General features: G+C 41.4%; 1 protein-coding gene across 1 annotated transcript in view; it reads left to right on the top strand.

The window, feature by feature from the left end:
• Positions 1–18,047, top strand: part of rps6ka2 (ribosomal protein S6 kinase, polypeptide 2) — an 82,481-nt gene extending 64,434 nt beyond the window's left edge. Inside the window, exons 16-21 of the mRNA XM_084093105.1 lie at positions 9,191–9,349; positions 9,948–10,109; positions 11,392–11,468; positions 13,126–13,243; positions 14,940–15,077; positions 16,963–18,047. Of these exons, the coding sequence (XP_083949231.1) occupies positions 9,191–9,349; positions 9,948–10,109; positions 11,392–11,468; positions 13,126–13,243; positions 14,940–15,077; positions 16,963–17,088 (780 nt within the window). The 3' untranslated portion in view covers positions 17,089–18,047. The remainder of the gene's footprint in view (positions 1–9,190; positions 9,350–9,947; positions 10,110–11,391; positions 11,469–13,125; positions 13,244–14,939; positions 15,078–16,962) is intronic.
• Positions 18,048–19,408: the final 1,361 nt, after the last annotated feature.

The raw sequence follows: 19,408 nt of genomic DNA on the forward strand, positions 1-19,408 counted from the left end.
ATCTTGTAATTTGTGCCCACAGTTTTGCAATTTAAATTTAGTGTTTCTAAACTGTACTCATGGATTTTAACAATTTTTTTTACTTTTCTGTCTTTGGTTTATGTTGGATTGTAGATCTAAAGAAGATATATTATTTTATAAGAAGTTAATAGTGGATTTTGGTTTCATAAAATGTAGTGTTCAATAATACATTTCTATTTTGCCCATTTTTATGTTTATTAAATAAAAAAAAAAAAAAAAAAATGGAGCAAATAGAAGAATGCTTAATTTCCCAGAATACTCTAATTTACTATATATTTTATATAGTCAATCAAAAGGGTATGCGTTGATGTCACGTCCCATCAGCAGAATAAGTTGCAAAACATCCTGCAACATGACTGGCTTTAAAAGGGGAAACTGCAAAAACATGTATCTGCTTAAATTAAAGGCATTTGGACTTGACAGTGATCCTTGCAACAACTAACCAAAGAACCAGTGGTCCATGGACATTGACATGTGGCCAGGAATCGAGTTTCCTGACATTTTTATGTACCTAATTTCGACACCAGGGGAAAATACATAAACTGTGAACGCTTTATCTGTTAGACAACACTATAAATACAATAGGTAGATCTAAATCAGAATGATTACTTGTTTCATTGTTATATACACTGCACTGAGTTAAAAAATAATTTAAATAGGCAAATGCTTAAGAGTCTATGACTGGATCATTATTGCAGTGGTTATTATGTTTCTAGTAGTTATATGTTTGGCAAAAGTTCTTCTAACCCTAATTGATGGAGTGTGTAGCTTTTCATTTCTTAAACAACCATGTAGGAAGACACATCATGGCCATATTCCAGTATGACATTGTCAAGATTCATCAGGCTCAAATTGTGAAAGAATAGTTAGGAGGGAGCATGAAGAATCATTTTCACAATTTTTTTTTTTTTTTTTGCCATTGTATCATCATATCATTCAGCCTTGGCTATGACTTTCTGTAAAGCTTCTTGGAAACGGTGTGTATTGTGAAGCGTTATACAATTAGTTAACAATTAAGACTTGACTTGACACTTGTTCGCACTTCAAGACAGGATTTGTTGGCGAAACATGACATCAGTGAATACTCTGGTTGTACTCAATATATTTTGTAGAAACTTTTAAAGTTATCTGGATAACTGTCCGCTGTTATTGTCAGGCAGACGATACAGAGTTCTGCTGTGTAAACTGAATCCATTTTAGAAGTTCTTTGTGCTCCTATCTTTTTATCTATCCATCTAAACTTGTTTTGTAAGGAAAACTGGGTTTGTCTATGTTATCTAACCATCCCCGTTTGTAGAACGTACTCGGTTACTAACGTAACCTCGGTTCTCTCTAGAAGAGGGAACGAGTACTGCGTTTGAAAAACGCTACGGGAAAAGTCTCTTTTCACGAAACACTGAAGCAAAAATTATCCTTTAATTTTCATATATGTAAAACGCGTTGCGGCAGCAGCAGACAGCTGAAGCAAGACGGCTTGTCCGCTCATTGGCTGCTCTGCGGCAACTGCATAAGCCTATCGAGCGCAGGCTGATGCAACATCAGACCAATGAGGGCGCTTCGCGCCCTCCTCGCCACTTCCCGCCGAGACGGGCGTGGCTTACCTCTATAAAAGGAGCTCGAGAAGGCTGATTCACTTGATTTTGATCGCCGAAGCGAACCAGAGTGAACCAAACGCACGGCAAGGGAACGCAGTACTCGTTCCCTCTTCTAGAGAGAACCGAGGTTACGTTAGTAACCGAGTACGTTCTCTTACGAGAGTTCTCTCGTACTGCGTTTGAAAAACGCTACGGGAACCCCTTGCAAAACGCCGTGCGTGCTGGGATAAAAACACTGATCACCGGAAGCTATTTCAGGCATACAGTGCATAATCACCAGATAGACTCACACGGAGTCATGGAATAAGGGGGGGGGGGCCTTAATTCCCTATACTGTAGCGTCCGCGGGCTTAACATGACCCCACAGGGAGAGTCTAAGACAGGAGGGGTTCCCTCCGTCCTTATATAGACATGTCCACAGACGCGAATATGACATCACATAGCCAGGGTAGGGAGCCTGCACTAATGTGGGAAAACGTGGGTCTTACACAGTTCTGCCCAGTATGGTCGGTAGCGCATTGCGCCTGTAAATAGATTACACCGACAAAAGCTTAGCCTGTAAGGCGGGAACCTCTAGGTTATAAAACCTGATAAATGTAGACGGAGAGGCCCAGCCTGCCGCCGTACATATATCCTGTAAGGAAATCCCGCTGGACCAAGCCCACGAGGAGGCAACGCCTCTCGTAGAGTGCGCTCTGACTCCCAACGGACATTGAATGCCCTTGGCAGTATAAGCCAGCGCTATGGCGTCAACTATCCATCTGGATAGACTTTGTTTCGAAACAGCCGTTCCTTTGGAACGTCCGCTGAACGAGACAAAGAGCTGCTCTGTCTGTCTAAAGGCAGCAGAGCGGGACATATAAGTTCTTAAAGCCCTAACAGGGCAAAGAAAACTCGAGTCCCCTTCCTCACTCGACGCCGGCAGGGCAGCCAGGGAAATAACCTGAGCCCGAAAAGGCGTGTTGAGGGATTTCGGCACATAGCCGTGCTTAGGTTTGAGTATGACTTTAGAGTCATTAGGACCAAACTCCAAGCACGTCGGGCTCACGGAGAGCGCGTGCAGATCGCCTATGCGCTTCACTGAAGCGAGAGCCATCAAAAACACTGTTTTGAAAGACAAATGTTTGAGGCTGATTGACTGGATAGGCTCGAAAGGGGCACCTTTCATGGCCGCCAGGACCGTAGAAAGGTCCCACATAGTGTCACGGTTCATAAATCCATTGTCTTCTTCTTGTCTCGTGTTCTGTTGTCATGTGTGTGTTGTGCATTGATTGTGTGGGCGGGTCGTCTGATCAGCGATCATCAACAATTAAGCTCATCACTCCCGTCACCAGCTGCAGCTCATCTCATCACCCCATAAATACTCACCACTTTCTCATTTCCCCTGTCAGATCGTTGTATGTGGTTTCCCGGTTGTGTTCCCAGTCTTCGTGTCGAGTTTGTGCCTGCCTTGTTCCTGTTCCTGTTCGTGTTCACTTGGATTTGGATTACTCGTCACCTGGGATTCTCACCGTACCACTTCACCGTCTTCACTGGAACATCTGACCATCGGGGTCCCTGCGTTACCATCCTGTGTCTCAGCTGATCATTGTTCTTTGTTTATCACACTTCAATAAATGAGTATACTTGCAATTGCTTCCTCATCTTTTACCGTTACACATAGGGACTGACGGAGGTCTGGGTGGATTCAGTCTCCTAGCTCCCCTGAGGAAGCGGATGACTAAATCATTCCTTCCCAGTGACTGACCCAGCGTTGAACCGGAGAACGCTGAAATAGCCGCCACATACACTTTGAGCGTGGAAGGGGATCTGCCCTTATCCAACAGCTCTTGTAGGAAGGAGAGAACCTCCGTTACCTCACATTCGAGGGGTGAAAGGCTCCGAGCTGTACACCAGCCGGAGAAAACCGACCACTTTGAAGCGTAGAGCCGCCTGGTCGACGGTGCTCTAGCCTCCGTGATGGTATTCATGACTCCCTCTGCGAGACCAACGGGTATCCGTTGAGCGCCCACACATGAAGGGACCACAGTTCCGGGTGTGGGTGCCAGATCGAGCCCCTGGCCTGCGAGAGGAGATCTCTCCTCAGCGGCACTGGCCATGGAGCGATGTCTGCTAACTGCATCAGAACTGGGAACCATGCCTGGTTCTTCCAGAACGGTGCTACAAGCAGCACTGGGCATTTTGTTTTCCTGACCCGTTCCAACACCTGAGGCAGGAGGGAGACGGGGGGAAAAGCGTATAGCGGGCAGCGCGGCCACCTTTGGGACAGCGCGCTGTCGGTCTTTGAAAGGAATGCGGGGCAGTGAGCGTTTTCGTGGGACGCGAATAGGTCCACCTCCGCTTTGCCGAATCTCTCCCACAACAGCCGGACTGTTTGTGGGTGTAGAGACCATTCGCCCGTAGGAACGTTGTTCCTGGACAGTCTGTCCGGGCCCACATTCAGCAGCCCGGGCACATGTACTGCTCTCAGTGAGCGTAGGTTGTGCTGAGCCCATAGTAGGAGGCGTTTCGCCAGCCTGTACAGGGATATGGAATTCAGACCGCCCTGGCGATTTATGTAGGACACCACTGCCATGTTGTCCGAACGGACTATGACATGTTGGTCCTTGATGTGGGGACAAAAATGCGTCAGCGCGTCGTGCACTGCCAGCATTTCTAGGCAGTTTATGTGTTGGAGCTTTTCTCGTTCCGACCATAGGCCGAAGAACGGTCTGCCCTCGAGCAGCGCTCCCCATCCCGAGGTGGATGCGTCCGTAGACACCATCCTCACCCTCGAGGAAGTCCCCAGGCTTACACCTGATTGGTACCAGCCGTTCGCCATCCAAGGCACCAGGGCTGTGACACAGTCCTGATCGACCTTGAGGCATAAATGACCGGACACCCACGCTCTGCGCGGAACCCGCGCTTTCAACCAGAACTGCAGCGGGCGCATGTGGAGCAAGCCCAGCCGGAGAACTGACGATGCTGAGGCCATGAGACCCAGCATCCTTTGAAATTTTCTGAGCGGGGTGAAAGCGCCGCGGCGGAAAGACTTCGCCGCGCGCTGAATGTTCAGCACGCGCTGTGGCGACAGCCGCGCTGTCATGGACTGTGAGTCCAGAACTATACCCAGAAACGGAATCGTTTGACTGGGGTTCAGTGAACTCTTCGCCCAATTGACCGTGATACCAAGATTCTCGAGGTGATCGAGTAAAATGGCTCTGTGCTCTATGAGCTGAGATCGTGATTGGGCTAGGATCAACCAGTCGTCCAAATAGTTCAGCACTCGCATGCCTCTGAGTCTGAGAGGAGCGAGCGCTGCGTCCATGCATTTCGTAAGTGTACGAGGTGCCAGGGACAAGCCGAAAGGCAGGACTGTATACTGGTATGTCTGACCCTCGAAGGCGAATCTCAAGAATCGCCTGTGATGTGACGCTATCTGTATTTGAAAATACGCGTCCTTCAGATCTATCGACATGAACCAGTCTTCTCGGCGAACATGCGCGAGAATTTTGCTGGTTGTGAGCATTTTGAAACGGCGTTTCACTAACACTCTGTTCAGTCGTCTTAGATCCAGAATGGGTCTGATACCGCCGTCCTTTTTGGGGACTAGAAATTATCTGCTGTATATCCCCTGTTCGCTTTGAACTCGGGGAACAAGCTCTATCGCCCCTTTGCTTATCAGTTTTGATATTTCGGCGCGAAGTAGGTGTGCTACATTCAGCGGTACCGAAGTTTCGACGCGCGCTGTGAAGCGCGGAGGGCGTCGATAAAACTGTAGCGAGAAGCCTCTCTTTATAATGCCTAAGACCCAGTCCGAAACCCCTGGAAGCGCTGCCCATGCATCTGCATGGTTGGCTAAGGGCCGGATACAGAGCGCGCTCTGTTCGCCGTGCGACAGAGGTGCTATGGGGCTCACAAACATAGGCGTTATGCCTGCGGCATTTGAGGCGGGGGGCGCGCTTAATACAGCGGGCGGAGCGCTCGCCCTCGACCTTACAACAGTGTTTGGCTGAGTGAGGGAGGGCTGCGCGAGTCCCGTGGGACTCATGTGTGCGAGTAGATGTGGGCTGTGAGCGGGCACATTTACTGCTTGGGGCGCGCTGCTTGTGTAAGCAGCGCGCGCGCTCACAGGTCTCGTTTTTACAGAGAGCCTGTGATCTGATAGACATAGTGTTCGTGGGCACTGAGTAGTGGGCACTTTTACTATGTGGGGAGCGCAATCGACCTGAGTCGATTTTATTTGCGCGAGCCCTGAGTGCAGGGCTGTGCTTATGTGTAGGGATGGGCACGGAGGAGTGGGCATCGACACTACATTTATAGCACCATCGGCCGTGGCCGGGACACCAGAAATCACACTCTTTTCGAGATATATCTGGGTAGCCGTAAAAACGGCTTTTGAGTGCAGGCAAGCGGGCACTTGTACAGGCTTGCGCTTTGCAGAAAACGCTGGAACAGCCGCGAAACTTGGGGCTGAAACAGCGAGGCGCTTGGGTGGGAGGCCGGCCGCAACGGGACTCACACACCTGCGCTTTCCTAGGCGGGCTAGGACTTCTTCGGAACCTCTGGGTTCACCGCAATCCTCGGTCGCGGCGCGCGCGCGGGGAGCCGGGCGCTCGATCGAGAGCGGGGTCTCGAGCTGCGCTGTTGTGGCTGCTGCGAAGAGGAGGCCGAAGGCGGGGGCTGAGGCTGTGAGGTTCGCGGGGTCCGTTTATCTCGACCCGTCGCGGAACCAGAGCGCTTCGGCAGGAAGTGCTTGAAGGCTTGGGACGCTTTCTGGGCTTCGGTAAATCTCTCCACGAACTCGGAGAGAGAAGAACCAAAGAGGCCAGCGGAAGACAGCGGGGCGTCGAGAAACGCGGTGCGCTCGGAATCGGCCATCTCCGTGAGCGTCAGCCATAAGTGCCTCTCAGCGACAGTGGCGGAAGCCATACAGCGTCCCATGGCTTGTGCGGCAGCTTTGGTGGCTCGGAGCGTGAGGTCCGAAGCACTCCTCAAATCCGCAATACAGACAGCTTCAGGTCCAACCTCGTCCCATTTACGGAGGAGATCACCCTGGAAAATCTGTAAAGTAGCCATGGTGTGTAGCGCTGACGCGGCTTGCATTCGCGCGAGCAGCGTCGACGTCATGCGGCAGGCTTTTGAAGGCAACACCGGTTTAGTCCGCCGTCCAGCAGAGGGCGGGCACAGATGGGTCGCTATAGCCTGTTCCACCGGCGGCATAGAGAGGTAGCCTCGTTCATTCGCCTTGTCCAGTGAGGAGAATGCAGGCGACACAGATGAGCGCGTTCGCGCAGAGTAGGGCGCGTTCCAGGCCTTCGCAACTTCTTCGTGTAACTCAGGAAGAAAAGGAGCGGGCTTAGATTCCGGAGAAGTGCGCTCACCAGGGAGGAAGCTACCATCGAGCCGGGTGGGAGAGGGGGGCTCCGGTGCGGACCACTCGAGGCCGAGGCTCGCCGCGGCCAACGCGAGTACTCGCATGAGCTCCGTCTCAATGCTGGCTCTCGCTGAGGGCTTTCGGGCAGGAGGCGCGAGATCCTCAGAGCTCGCCCAATCCTCGCTGCCTGAAGCCAGGAGAGAACAGGAATCCTTTTCCCCCGACGCGGCCTCTGAAACAACTTCCTCTGATGAAGCGGCGGCAGGCTGCGGGCGCTGAGCATCAGGAAGTGATTCGGGCGAGGCCGGTGAAGCTGGCGGGCGAACCGGCGAGCTTGGTCGGGTTGGGGTGGGTTCCGGGACCCGCTGCGAGCGGCGCTTCTTACGGCGCGGCATCGCGGCGGAGAATGCAGGCTTCGAGAAGGATGCCAGGCGGGTCCTCAGAGCCACCATAGGCAAAAGCTCGCAGTGAGGGCAGCCGCCGTCAGCGAGCGCGAGCGCTGCATGGTCCTCACCGAGGCAGGAAACACAGATGACGTGGTCGTCTCCCTCGGCGAGTGGGGCTCTGCACGAGCCGCAGGATTTAGGCATCTTTAGAAAGACGCCGCTCTTTTAGGGGGTGAGTGTTACGAGAACACTCACACACACACACAAAACAGAGCACAGTAAAGGATATGGGCGTCGGAAAGCGCAGCAGGTACGGCTGTAGAAGGCGGCGTTTGGCCAGCGGCTTCGAGGGCTCGTCCCGCTGAAGTGCTTGCTTCGAACGACGCTGCTTCCGTGATCCAGCGATGCGTGCGCTTCGCTGAAGAGATTAAAATCAAGTGAATCAGCCTTCTCGAGCTCCTTTTATAGAGGTAAGCCACGCCCGTCTCGGCGGGAAGTGGCGAGGAGGGCATCAGCCTGCGCTCGATAGGCTTATGCAGTTGCCGCAGAGCAGCCAATGAGCGGACAAGCCGTCTTGCTTCAGCTGTCTGCTGCTGCCGCAACGCGTTTTACATATATGAAAATTAAAGGATAATTTTTGCTTCAGTGTTTCGTGAAAAGAGACTTTTCCCGTAGCGTTTTTCAAACGCAGTACGAGAGAACTCTCGTAAGAGAACACAATGTTCATCATAATGTCTGTTTTTTAATACATGCTGACCAAAACTTTACAGTTATGCAGAATGTAAGATGGAAAATATTTAATTGATGAGTTGTCAATACATTATATAACCTTGGGTATGGTTTTATCACAAAATTCAATATATCTGACACAAAACAGTAACTGCAAATTCACGTTTCACTGCCTGGAGTTCAGTTGTTTCTGCAAATTGCATTTGCTGATCCATTTGCTTCTCTTTTCTGTTGCATTCGGCAGTCTGTAAAAATATAGCTCCGATCACTTCTTGAATCTGTTTGTACAGTCAATTGTACAGCTCTTTCCCATTTTAGATGTTTTTGTGTGCTTTCACTGCATTCAAGCTGAACACCAAAGCTGCCACTCCGTCTTTTTACCACTCAGTGGGTGTAACCGCAGTGACTCCGCCTACTGTGACATCAGATTCCAATTTTGATATCAATATTCAGTCACACTTTAGATTAGGGTCCAATTCTCACTATTAACTACAACTTTTGCCTCAATAAACTCCTAATACTGCTTATTAATAGTTAGTAAGGTAGTTGTTAAGTTTGGGTATTGGACAGGATTAAGGGATGTTGAATATGGCCATGCAGAATAAGAATAAATCAAATAAATATGTGATTTATAAGTACTAATAAACAGCCAATATCCTAGTAATATGCATGCTAATAACCAACTATAGTGAGAATTGGACCCTAAACTAAAGTGTTACCCGATATTAATTTTCATAAAGTTAGGTCTAAAAATGGTGTGATTAGCTTGGAGAGACCCTTTAGTTTAAAATAAATAAATAGGAAATAAATAGGCATAATTAGTCCAAATTAGCTAATGGACTAATGAAACTCCTCTGTTGTGTGTTGAAAATGAATTTTAAATTCTTGGACAGAAAGGAATTCAGAATTTTACAAAACACTGCTGGCCACTAACATAATTTGAAATGTTTTTTTTGTTTGTTTTTTTCTACCAAGTTAAACTGCATCACTACTGAGCAAATGTCACCAGATCTTTTGTGGTTAGATAAGCTCATGTCTGTGAGTGAGAGCTGCATCAGTGCACTGTGATGGAGAGAGTGAGTGTGTTGTGCTGTGTGCTGCAGGTCTATGATGACGGCAAGTTTGTGTATCTGGTGATGGAGCTGATGAGAGGAGGAGAGCTGCTGGACCGGATCCTGCAGCAGAAGTGCTTCTCAGAGCGGGAGACCTCAGCCGTGCTCTGCACCATCACCAAGACTGTGGAGTATCTGCATTCACAGGGGGTCAGTATGTGTGGTCACAGAGGGGGCACCCTATTTTAAGGATCTAAGCTCATGGTCTAAAGCGCACAGCGCAAGTGCACTTAGGGTGTGTCCGAATCCACTTTTGCTTTATTTTTAATATTTGGCATGTTTGTGTGCCCTGTGTGTGTAATAAGCAGAGTGTGCGCGCATTGTGAACCCGCCTATAGGCTCATATTACTAATGTGCCCTATAACAAAAAAAATCTTGTGCCATTGACTTTAGACCAGGTTTCAGTTGGTCAATGGCGCAGTCTATTTCAGTTCCTCAAAATCCAACAATGCGCTTGAACACACCTCATTTTCAGACCAGCACGCTCATGGGCGCACAAATGCAATTGCCATTTAAACAACGTGGCGCAGGACGTGAAAATGATAACTGCGTCGGGCTGAAACTGGCAAAAATCACTTGCATTGTCGCTGCATTGCGCCGGGTATGATAGGGCCCTTAATAGTTTGTTGTTCAGTTGCTATGGTAAATGTACCATAAAAGTTCTAATCCAACAAATTACACACATTTTGTTCACTTTTAAGTCACATTGTAGCATTTACTGCATCATTGTTTCTACTTCTGTGTTCAGGTTGTGCATCGAGACTTGAAGCCCAGTAACATCCTGTATGTCGATGAAACAGGCGACCCAGAGTCCATCAGAATCTGTGATTTTGGCTTTGCCAAACAGTTGAGGGCTGAAAATGGTCTGCTCATGACACCGTGCTACACTGCAAACTTTGTGGCTCCAGAGGTACTTTTGGATCCATTTTTCTTTTGCTGTGCTGTTATGATTTATTCATCTAAAAAAAACCTGCATTTTTCAATGTTTGTAAATGTCATACACATTTAATCCTTAAATGATTTAATTATAAATTATTCAACCCTCTGGTGCTCTTTGGTCATTTTTGACCAAATTTCTTTTTTTAATTATTATTCTAAATGGTATGAAACTTGGTAAATGTTTTGGCACTTGCAATGTGAACACACACACACACACACAAAAATATATATATATATAGGCCTATATATTTTTTTTTAAAGAATTTGCATTTATTGAAACAAGATGACAGAAGTAAATCCAGACATGAGAGAACAGAAAGCGGCAGCAACCACACCCAATACTGTCATGAATTGGCAACACTACTCAAGGAATATGGGAAACACTATGAGTATTTATACACAAGATTTAACAAGTATTTAACAAGAGGGCTGACTAGGGACAGGTGCTGGTGATTGGTTGTTATGGTAACTAATGAGGGTAACTGTGACACAAACAAGGGTAGCTATGGCAATAAACAAGGCAGGAAAGACCATCAGGGAAACAGGAACTGAACATAGGAATTGAACACAGGGAATGGAGAAAACAGTTCAAATTAAAAGTCCTAACACAAAATAAAAGGCACACAAACAAAATCTTACTGAAAGCTAATTTTTTGAGACATTAAGATAAAATTGGCAATTTTCTCACAGTTTTAAAGTAAACGTGTTTTGGAAAATATACATTTCATATAAACATTGAAAAAAGTATTTTTTGTGCATTTTTCATAACAATAAACGTAAAATTCTATAACTTTTTTTTAAAGTTCACTTTTTCAAACTTTCACTTTAGCAATAATCTGCCAAGTGTCTTCTTTAAAAAGAGACCAAACTTAAGTCTGTGCTCCAAATAATTTAAGATTTATGAGAGTTTAAGTTAAATAAAATTTTCAGATCTATGCTCAAAATCTATGCTAAACTCAAAAAGATACTGTAAATGGATTATAACTACTGCATAAATATAATTTAGTACCATAAATCCCCTAAAATAAAACTAAAATATCAAACTATAATATAGTACATTCATTTAATAAAAATAAAAAAAAACATAAAAACAACAACAAAGCGGTGATTATTAGGGGTCGTGGTTAAAATAACAATTGTGTATGTGTATTGTTTAAACATTGAAAATATGCTGAAATGTTTGAAAAAAAGTGTGTTTTTTTATGATCTGTTTATGAGATTATGAGACAACAACAAACCTGTGATTCATACAGGTCCTGAAGAAACAGGGATATGATGCCGCCTGTGATATCTGGAGTCTGGGAATCTTACTCTACACCATGCTGGCAGGGTAAGTTGAGTCTTAACTGGATATATCTTATATATTACATATAAACTAAAGTTCAAATGTTTGCGGTCAGTAAGATCTTTTTTTTTTCTTTTTTTTATATATATATACTCATATATGAATTGATCAAAAGTGACAGTAAAGCCTTTTAAATTGTTACAAAAAACATCTATTTAAAATAAATGCCATTCTTTCTATTAAAGGATCAGGAAAAATGCTTGCAGTTGTGATAATAATAATAATTGTTACTTCAGTGCTAAATCAGCATATTAGAATGATTTCTGAAGTGTGACAAGGAAGACTGGAGTAATGATACTGAAAATTCAGCTTTGCCATTACAAAAATAAATTACATTTTAAAATATATTAGATTTTAGAACAATTATTTATCATTTTAATAATATTTGACAATATATAGACAATATTTTTGTTCAAATAAATGCAGCTTTGGTGAGCACTTCTTTCAAAAACATCTTACAAATCTTACTAGTCCCAAAGTTTTGAACAGTAGTGTATGAAGTATAAATATACTGTATAATCACTACAAGGCAAAAGTTTGTAAACATTTTACTGCATTTTTGTTTCTTATGATATGAAAACCTTCAGGTCTATAGTTTTATAGACAAATATACATTGTATCTACATATGTTTTGAAATAAACTAATACAGTAGTTTAATGAAGACAATTAAATAGCAGAGATAATGAATGAGAAGGAGTCATTGTTTAGCATACATGTGAATCTTCAATAGTGTTCAAAAAAAGCATCCCAAAATGCACCTCAATCGCCCCAGCAGAGCTGGAATCTAGAAAAAGATTGCAGAAGCTCGATGATGAAATATTTGATTTGTTTTTGTGGTCATTACATAATTCCCATGTGACTATTTTGTGACCTTTCATATGTTATTTCATATGACCTTATATATGTTATGTTATATGGAAAAATAGTAATAATAAAGAATAAGTAGCTGTGCCCAAACCAGATAACAATTGTACACTACAGTATAGGTCAAAAGTAGTAGAAAGAAAACCACTCCTAGTAAAATGATAATAATAAAAAAAAACCTTCACCACCATCCTCACATAAGTCCATTATATCTTGATTGATCTAATCTAACGGTCACATGCACCCATTCATGTTTAATAATCTAAATATGAACAGATTCTATTTGTTGCTCTAAATGAACTGACAGTATTCATCTAGGCATGCTATATGTAAGCATGCCTCTTTCTACCATCAATAAAAATCATCTATCCACATGACCTAGGAGCACAACCTTAATTTTCGACAAAATTATGAGTGACTTATCAACACAAACAGATCAAAACCCTATGTAGAGCATCTTTCCCCATTGCCCGGATGAGGGGATTACTAGGTAAGCCGGGTCGAGTCACAGAGTAATTGTTCTGAACACAATGATAGAGCTATCAGAAGCCAAGAAGCACTCTCAATTTAATGTTCCTGACTATGGATTGAGCTTTAAACCTCTGTGTAATCAGAACATTTGAAAAAAACTCTTCCAACCTAGCCATATGTGTTCGCTAAAAATAACTCAGTGGAAATGGGGGTATTAAAATGTTTCTTTCTCTTCTCACCCTTTCTCTGAAAGGGCACATTCACAAGTTGTTTCACACACTCAGCAGCACTCAATCTGTCCCACAGTTTCACGCCCTTCGCTAACGGCCCTGACGACACACCGGAGGAGATCTTGGCTCGCATTGGCAGTGGGAAGTTTGCCCTCTCAGGAGGCAACTGGGACACAGTGTCTGACGCAGCCAAGGTCAGCTTATTGCACAGTTTCTGCATGTTATGATTAAGCCTGGGCAATATATATATAGGCCATAAACCAAAATGAGTATCTCAATATTATTCTGCCTTTTGACTATATTCAATATGTTTGTTAACAACATTATTTTTGTTGTTTAATACAAGAAGTAAAATCCAGTCAAAAATAATCAAGGCATGTATTTCACACTTGATGAACATAAGTAACACTTGTAATCATTTTTAGATGTATATTTATTTACACTACCTGTCAAAAGTTTGCAATAATTGAGATTTTTGTAATGTTAAAAAAACTATTTAAAATAACTGTTTTCTATTTGAATATATTTCCAAATGTAATTTATTCCTGTTTTTAGCCAGTCTTCAGAGTCACTTGATCCTTTCCGAAATCATTCTAATGTGCTGATTTGGTGCTCAAGAAACATTTCTTACTGTTAACAATGTTGATATCAGTTTTTACTGCTTAATATTTCCGTATAAACCATGATACACTACCATTTAAAAGTTGGTAGATTATACTAAAATACTATTATTCAAAAAAGACTGTATAAAAGTGTATCATGGTTTCCACAAAAATATTAAGCAGCAAAAATGTTTTTGTTATTAGAAACATTATTAATAATTGAGTACCAAAAGTAATTGAGCAGAAAATAAGCGTATTATAATGATTATAATGATTCTGAAGGATCATTTGACACTGAAGAATGATGTACTAAATTACATTTTCAGATATATTAAAACAGAAAACAGTTATTTAAAACTGTAGTAATATTTCACAATATTGCCGTTTTTACTAAACTGTAAAATTATTCTCAAAATTAAAGCTTTTAACTGTATTTTTGATTAAATACTGTAATTATTCAAAACTTTTGACTGGTAGCCAAGAGTATATCAATATTACTGTTCACAGTAATATACATCATGTTATGTAGGCAATGTAAATGCAATAAACCCCTTACAGGATGTCCATGGTCATTTTTGAGTGATGACACAAACAAATAATTTTTAATTGTTTTATTGAATTTGATTTGAATTGATTTACAGAAATGAACTTAACCTATCAACTCAATACAATAAAGTTTCATTAGTTAACTACTTTAACATGAATTAAGAATAAAAAAAAACTTCTAAAGCATTTATTAATATAAATTAATATTAATTTCAACATTTACTTATACATTATTAAAATCACAAGCTCTATTTATTAACATTAGTTAATGCACTGTGAACTAACATGAACAAACAACGAACGACTGTATTTTTATTAACGAACATTAACAAAGTTTAAAGTCTTGCTTTGAAACAATCAGTATTGTAAAAAGCGCTATATAAATAAAGGTGACTTGACTTGACAAGGTAGTTTGTGACGTCAGAAACACCAGCGATTTTAAAGTTGCACTGCAGTTTTAAAGAGAAAAATACTCAGCAATGGTGTTGACTTATGAATTTGCACATGGTTTGTCCTAAAGCATATTAAAAACACCACAATGATATATAAACAACATTAAAAACTTGATTTTCACCACAGGGGGACTTTAATAAATACTGTAACAAATGTTTTTTTCATACGTTAGTTAATACAGTGTTAACTAATGAAACCTTATTGTAAAGTGTTACCATCAACTCTTATTAAACCATATTGAGATGGTACATAAAAAAAAGTAAGATTTTTTTTTGTCATCTTTGAACAGGACATTGTCACTAAAATGCTACACGTGGACCCTCATCAGCGGCTGACGGCACCTCTTGTCCTCAGACATCCCTGGATAGTGAACCGTGATGAGTTATCTCAGAGCCAGCTGATCAGACAGGACGTGCAACTGGTGAAGGTACAGTTCCTGTGACTATCATCCCGTCTCTGCTCTCCACTGTCAAAGAGCAATACTGACACCTCATGTTTTCCTGTGAAACTGCATCTGTGCCACTTCAAACAAACACACTTACACCTGAACAAACAAACAGTTCTTTTGACTTGGAATTGGAAAGGAAATAAACAATTCTGGTGATCATTATAATCCTTAATGATACCTGATATTCTGGATATTCTATTTTTTTGTTGAGAAATACAGAAATAGAAATATAGAGGATATCACATAAAGTAATTCGTTTTTACATGTAATTTATTTATGTGGTGACAAAGCAGAATATTCATCAGCCATTATTCCAGTCTTCGGTGTCACATGATACTTCAGAAATCATTCTAATATGCTGATTTGCTGCTCAGTATTATTGTTGAGATATTGAGCGAATTCCAATCGTAAGTGAGCATCCCTATGTCCTACTCTGAAGAGCAGCCCTTGAAGCCCTTTAAAACGTTCCGTCTCTTCTTTTCATTTACAATGTATCTACTATTAAACACATTTCTTACCTACAAAACTAATTTACACTTCATATGGAATGAATGACAAAAATGTGTGTAATAACATAAGAACATACAACTTGAATTATTATGTTTACGCTAACTCAAACTCGCCCACTATCTAGCTTAAAAATGAATCGTGAGGATTCGCCATGTCACATGACCATAAACGCTAAAACTACTTCCTTGAAGTGACCATTGCATGAACGGACTTATGGAAGGGCCCTTTGTGAGAGGATTCTGTTGTTCACTTTCATTTGGAACGTCCCCTTCCCGAAGTGCCCTTCAAGGGTGCAAAAATGCCATTTGGAATTCGCCCATTATGTTGAGAACAGTTGCCTAATTTTTTTTTTTTTTGGAAACTGATTAAAAAAAAAAAAAAAAAATCAGGATGCGTTGAAGAAGAGAAACTTAAATTGAACAGAATTTATGTTAAATAGAAATCTACAATGTAAAAGACTTTACTGTCACTTTTGATTCATTTTAGGCATCCTTGCTGAATAAATGTATTAATTCCTTTTAAAAAATCGTACTAAAGGCCCATTCACACCAAGAACGATAGCTACAGTATAAGGATAACTTTATTAGCGGCCACTCAAGCGGACTTCGTTCTGTTTATTATTGAAGCGCGCTGCAGTTTTGTCGTCTGCCGCTTTAATTGCTCGAGCTCTCTAAAGCAGGATGGATTTTGATTGGCTGTCAATGTTTTTATCGTTCATCAGCTGGAAAAAAAATATTCTGAAAGTGATTCCAACGATATCGTGTCTCTGTTCCATTATCATTATAGTTGTGGTGTGTGGACTCTCTATTCTTTTATATTTAGAACGATTTTTAGAGCAATATCTTTACCGTTATCGTTACAGCTATCGCCCTTTGTGTGAATGGGCCTTAAAGGGATAGTTCACTAAAAAATTATAATTTTGTAATCATTTACTCACCCTCAAGTTGTTCCAAACCTGTATGAATTTCTCTCTTCTGCTGAACACAAAATAATCAACAGAGAATCAAACAGTTGTGGGGCACCATTGACTTCCATAGTATTTTTTCCACATACTATGGAAGTCAATTGGGATCCATCAACTTTTTGGCTACAAACATTCTTCAAAATATCTTTTGTGTTCAGCAGAAGAAAGGAATTTGGAAAAACTTGAGGGTGAGTAAATGATGACCGAATTTTCATAATTGGGTGAACTATCCTTTAAACCCTAAACTTTTGAACAATAGTTGTTAAATGTTGTTGCATACTAAATTTGAAATGTCACTTTGAATACTACTTGGCACTATTTGGGTTTCATCTAATGTTTTGACTGTATAATTCATGATATATTAATTCAATCTATGACATTATTTTGTAGGGGGCGATGGCTGCCACATACTCCGCTTTGAATCGATCCCCTCAAGCCCCAAAACTGGAACCAGTGCTCTCTTCCAGTTTGGCTCAGAGAAGAGGCATGAAAAGACTAACATCCACTCGTCTATAGCACTTCAGCCAGACACAGGAGCGTCTACAGCTTTAAGAAATGTCAGAGCGTCCAGGCTTTCGGACATGGTTCCAGACTAGCATCCGGAGCAGAGTGGAAAAATTGGAGTGTCACAGCGATCTCCAAAGAGAGACAAATGATCTGACTCCACTGATGTCGAGATTGATGAGGGCCAGATGCAAACATCACAGCTGTCAGTGCTCAAAAACTGATCTTTCAGAGCGCTGCGCTGTTTTGTGTGTGTGTGTGTGTGTGTGTGTGTGTGTGTGCCACCCCTGTGAACACTCTGGAGTGTAGCATCATGGAGTGTTTCCTTTTATAGCAAAGATCACAGTTATCTTTCCCAAGGTGCAGTCAGTCGGAAATCCAGTCGTTCATAAAAGTTGCTATACTTGCTGCAGATGCTTTAATTAGAGCCATGTAGAAGTTAGTTGAAGATGCTCTGTTCTTTTACGGTGACAGTTCTGCACCTTTAATGTGCCAGCATTATTAGTATCTTTTAAACATGCATGCCATGTACAGTGTGTATTTTTATGACAAACAAATGGTTCTAACATGCTAATGAAAGCACAAAGAACATCTTTAATGTCATTTTGGTTTTGGTTTTACTAGTTGCTTTCTTTATGCCCCAGTTTTACTAGATTATTGGTCTTATGTAATGCTGAGACTTTTTACAAAAACAGCTGTTTATATTTTTTGCATCTTGCATATTTGGACCAAATTGGTTGATTTGTTTATTTATTTGCTTATTTATTTGATTATTTATAAATCTATTTGGTGATATGCACGTTTATCTTTATTTCTGTTTATTTAATTATGTATGTGTTTATTGAAGATAACATTTTTTATCTAATTATTTTTAAGTGACCTTTATGCATAAGCACGAAACCTAAACAAGTGCCACACATTTGCACTAGATTGATTCAACAATGATAATGAAATAAAGTTTAGAATATAAACATGTGCATGTATTTTCACTTTCATAGAAATGTTTAAAAAAAAAGTGAAAAAATATAGTTTGAACTAGACGACCAAAATGTATCTAACATATTGTTAAGGATTTGGATCAATGATCTTGAAAACACATGACATGCTTTATGTACTGATATACATATCATCTAATACACTTACATTTATCCATTATAATCTTCTGTTAGATGATGTGAGAGACGACCTTAACCAATATTATATCATTCTTCCATCAGAAGTCATAACTTGCAGTAACACTTTATTTCGATGGCCAACTTTAGACATTCTAAGTAACTTTGCAACTACATGTCAACTAACAGTAATTGAAGTATTCTAATTAATATCTGCTAACACTTTATTTTGATGCTCCCCAACAGACATACAGAATATTTGCAACTACATGTCAACTTAACCCGAACAGTCTACTCTAATGAGTTAGTTGATATAGTAGAATGTCTAATTTAGACCATCGAAATAAAGTGTAACCCAACTTGCCTATGCATTAGTTAATAACCAAGATCTGCTCTCCACACATAGCACTCTGTTTAATTAAGATCTGATATTTTATTTGCATGCCATACACAATTTGTAGCAGCCTCTGAAAGTTTAATGATATCAGTATTTGTATGATAAAAAATGACTCTCTAGATTGAAGATCAGTCCAGTATTTTTGAATGAATATGATCAACACCTTTTCCAAAAAGAAGCTCTGATGACAAATTTTCCATTTTTGGGTGAACTATCCCAAAAATGTTTGTTCACCCAAAAATGAAAATTTTGTCATCATTTACTCACCCTCAAGTTGTTCCAAAACTGTATGAGTTTCTTTCTTCTGTTGAAAGAAGATATTTCGAAGAATGTTGGTAATCTACAGTTGATGGTAGCAGTTATAACTTTTTAATTAATCTATTTGAGATCGAATTAATGCTAAATGTTTTGCTATAAATTACGGACATGGTATCTGAGGACTATTTCTCATTTTTCTCAGTTATTTTGTCATATGCTCGTTCTTACTAAAGCACGTTGTCAATCTCTTGACAAACATGACATTATGTATTCTAAATAAAATATATAGATTATATATAGCTTGCTTATTTGGCTCAAGATAAGGACTTATTGAGCCATATGTCATGCAACCATGAAACTATGCATCTAACCACAGGTCTAGACTTGTCCTTCCAACGACACTGCGAATGTTCCTTGGAACTATGGTTTCGTGGTTTCGGGAAACACCGCCTCGTTAAACTAGGCTGATAACGACGGGACTTGCGACCATAGTTAGCTGATGCTTTTGGGAAACGCAAACTTGGAGCAACATGTGGGTGAGTAAACGATGACAGAATTTTAGTTT

The sequence above is a fragment of the Abramis brama genome (genome assembly GCF_963993115.1).
Source record: "Abramis brama genome assembly, chromosome: 19".
NCBI lineage: Eukaryota > Metazoa > Chordata > Actinopteri > Cypriniformes > Leuciscidae > Abramis > Abramis brama.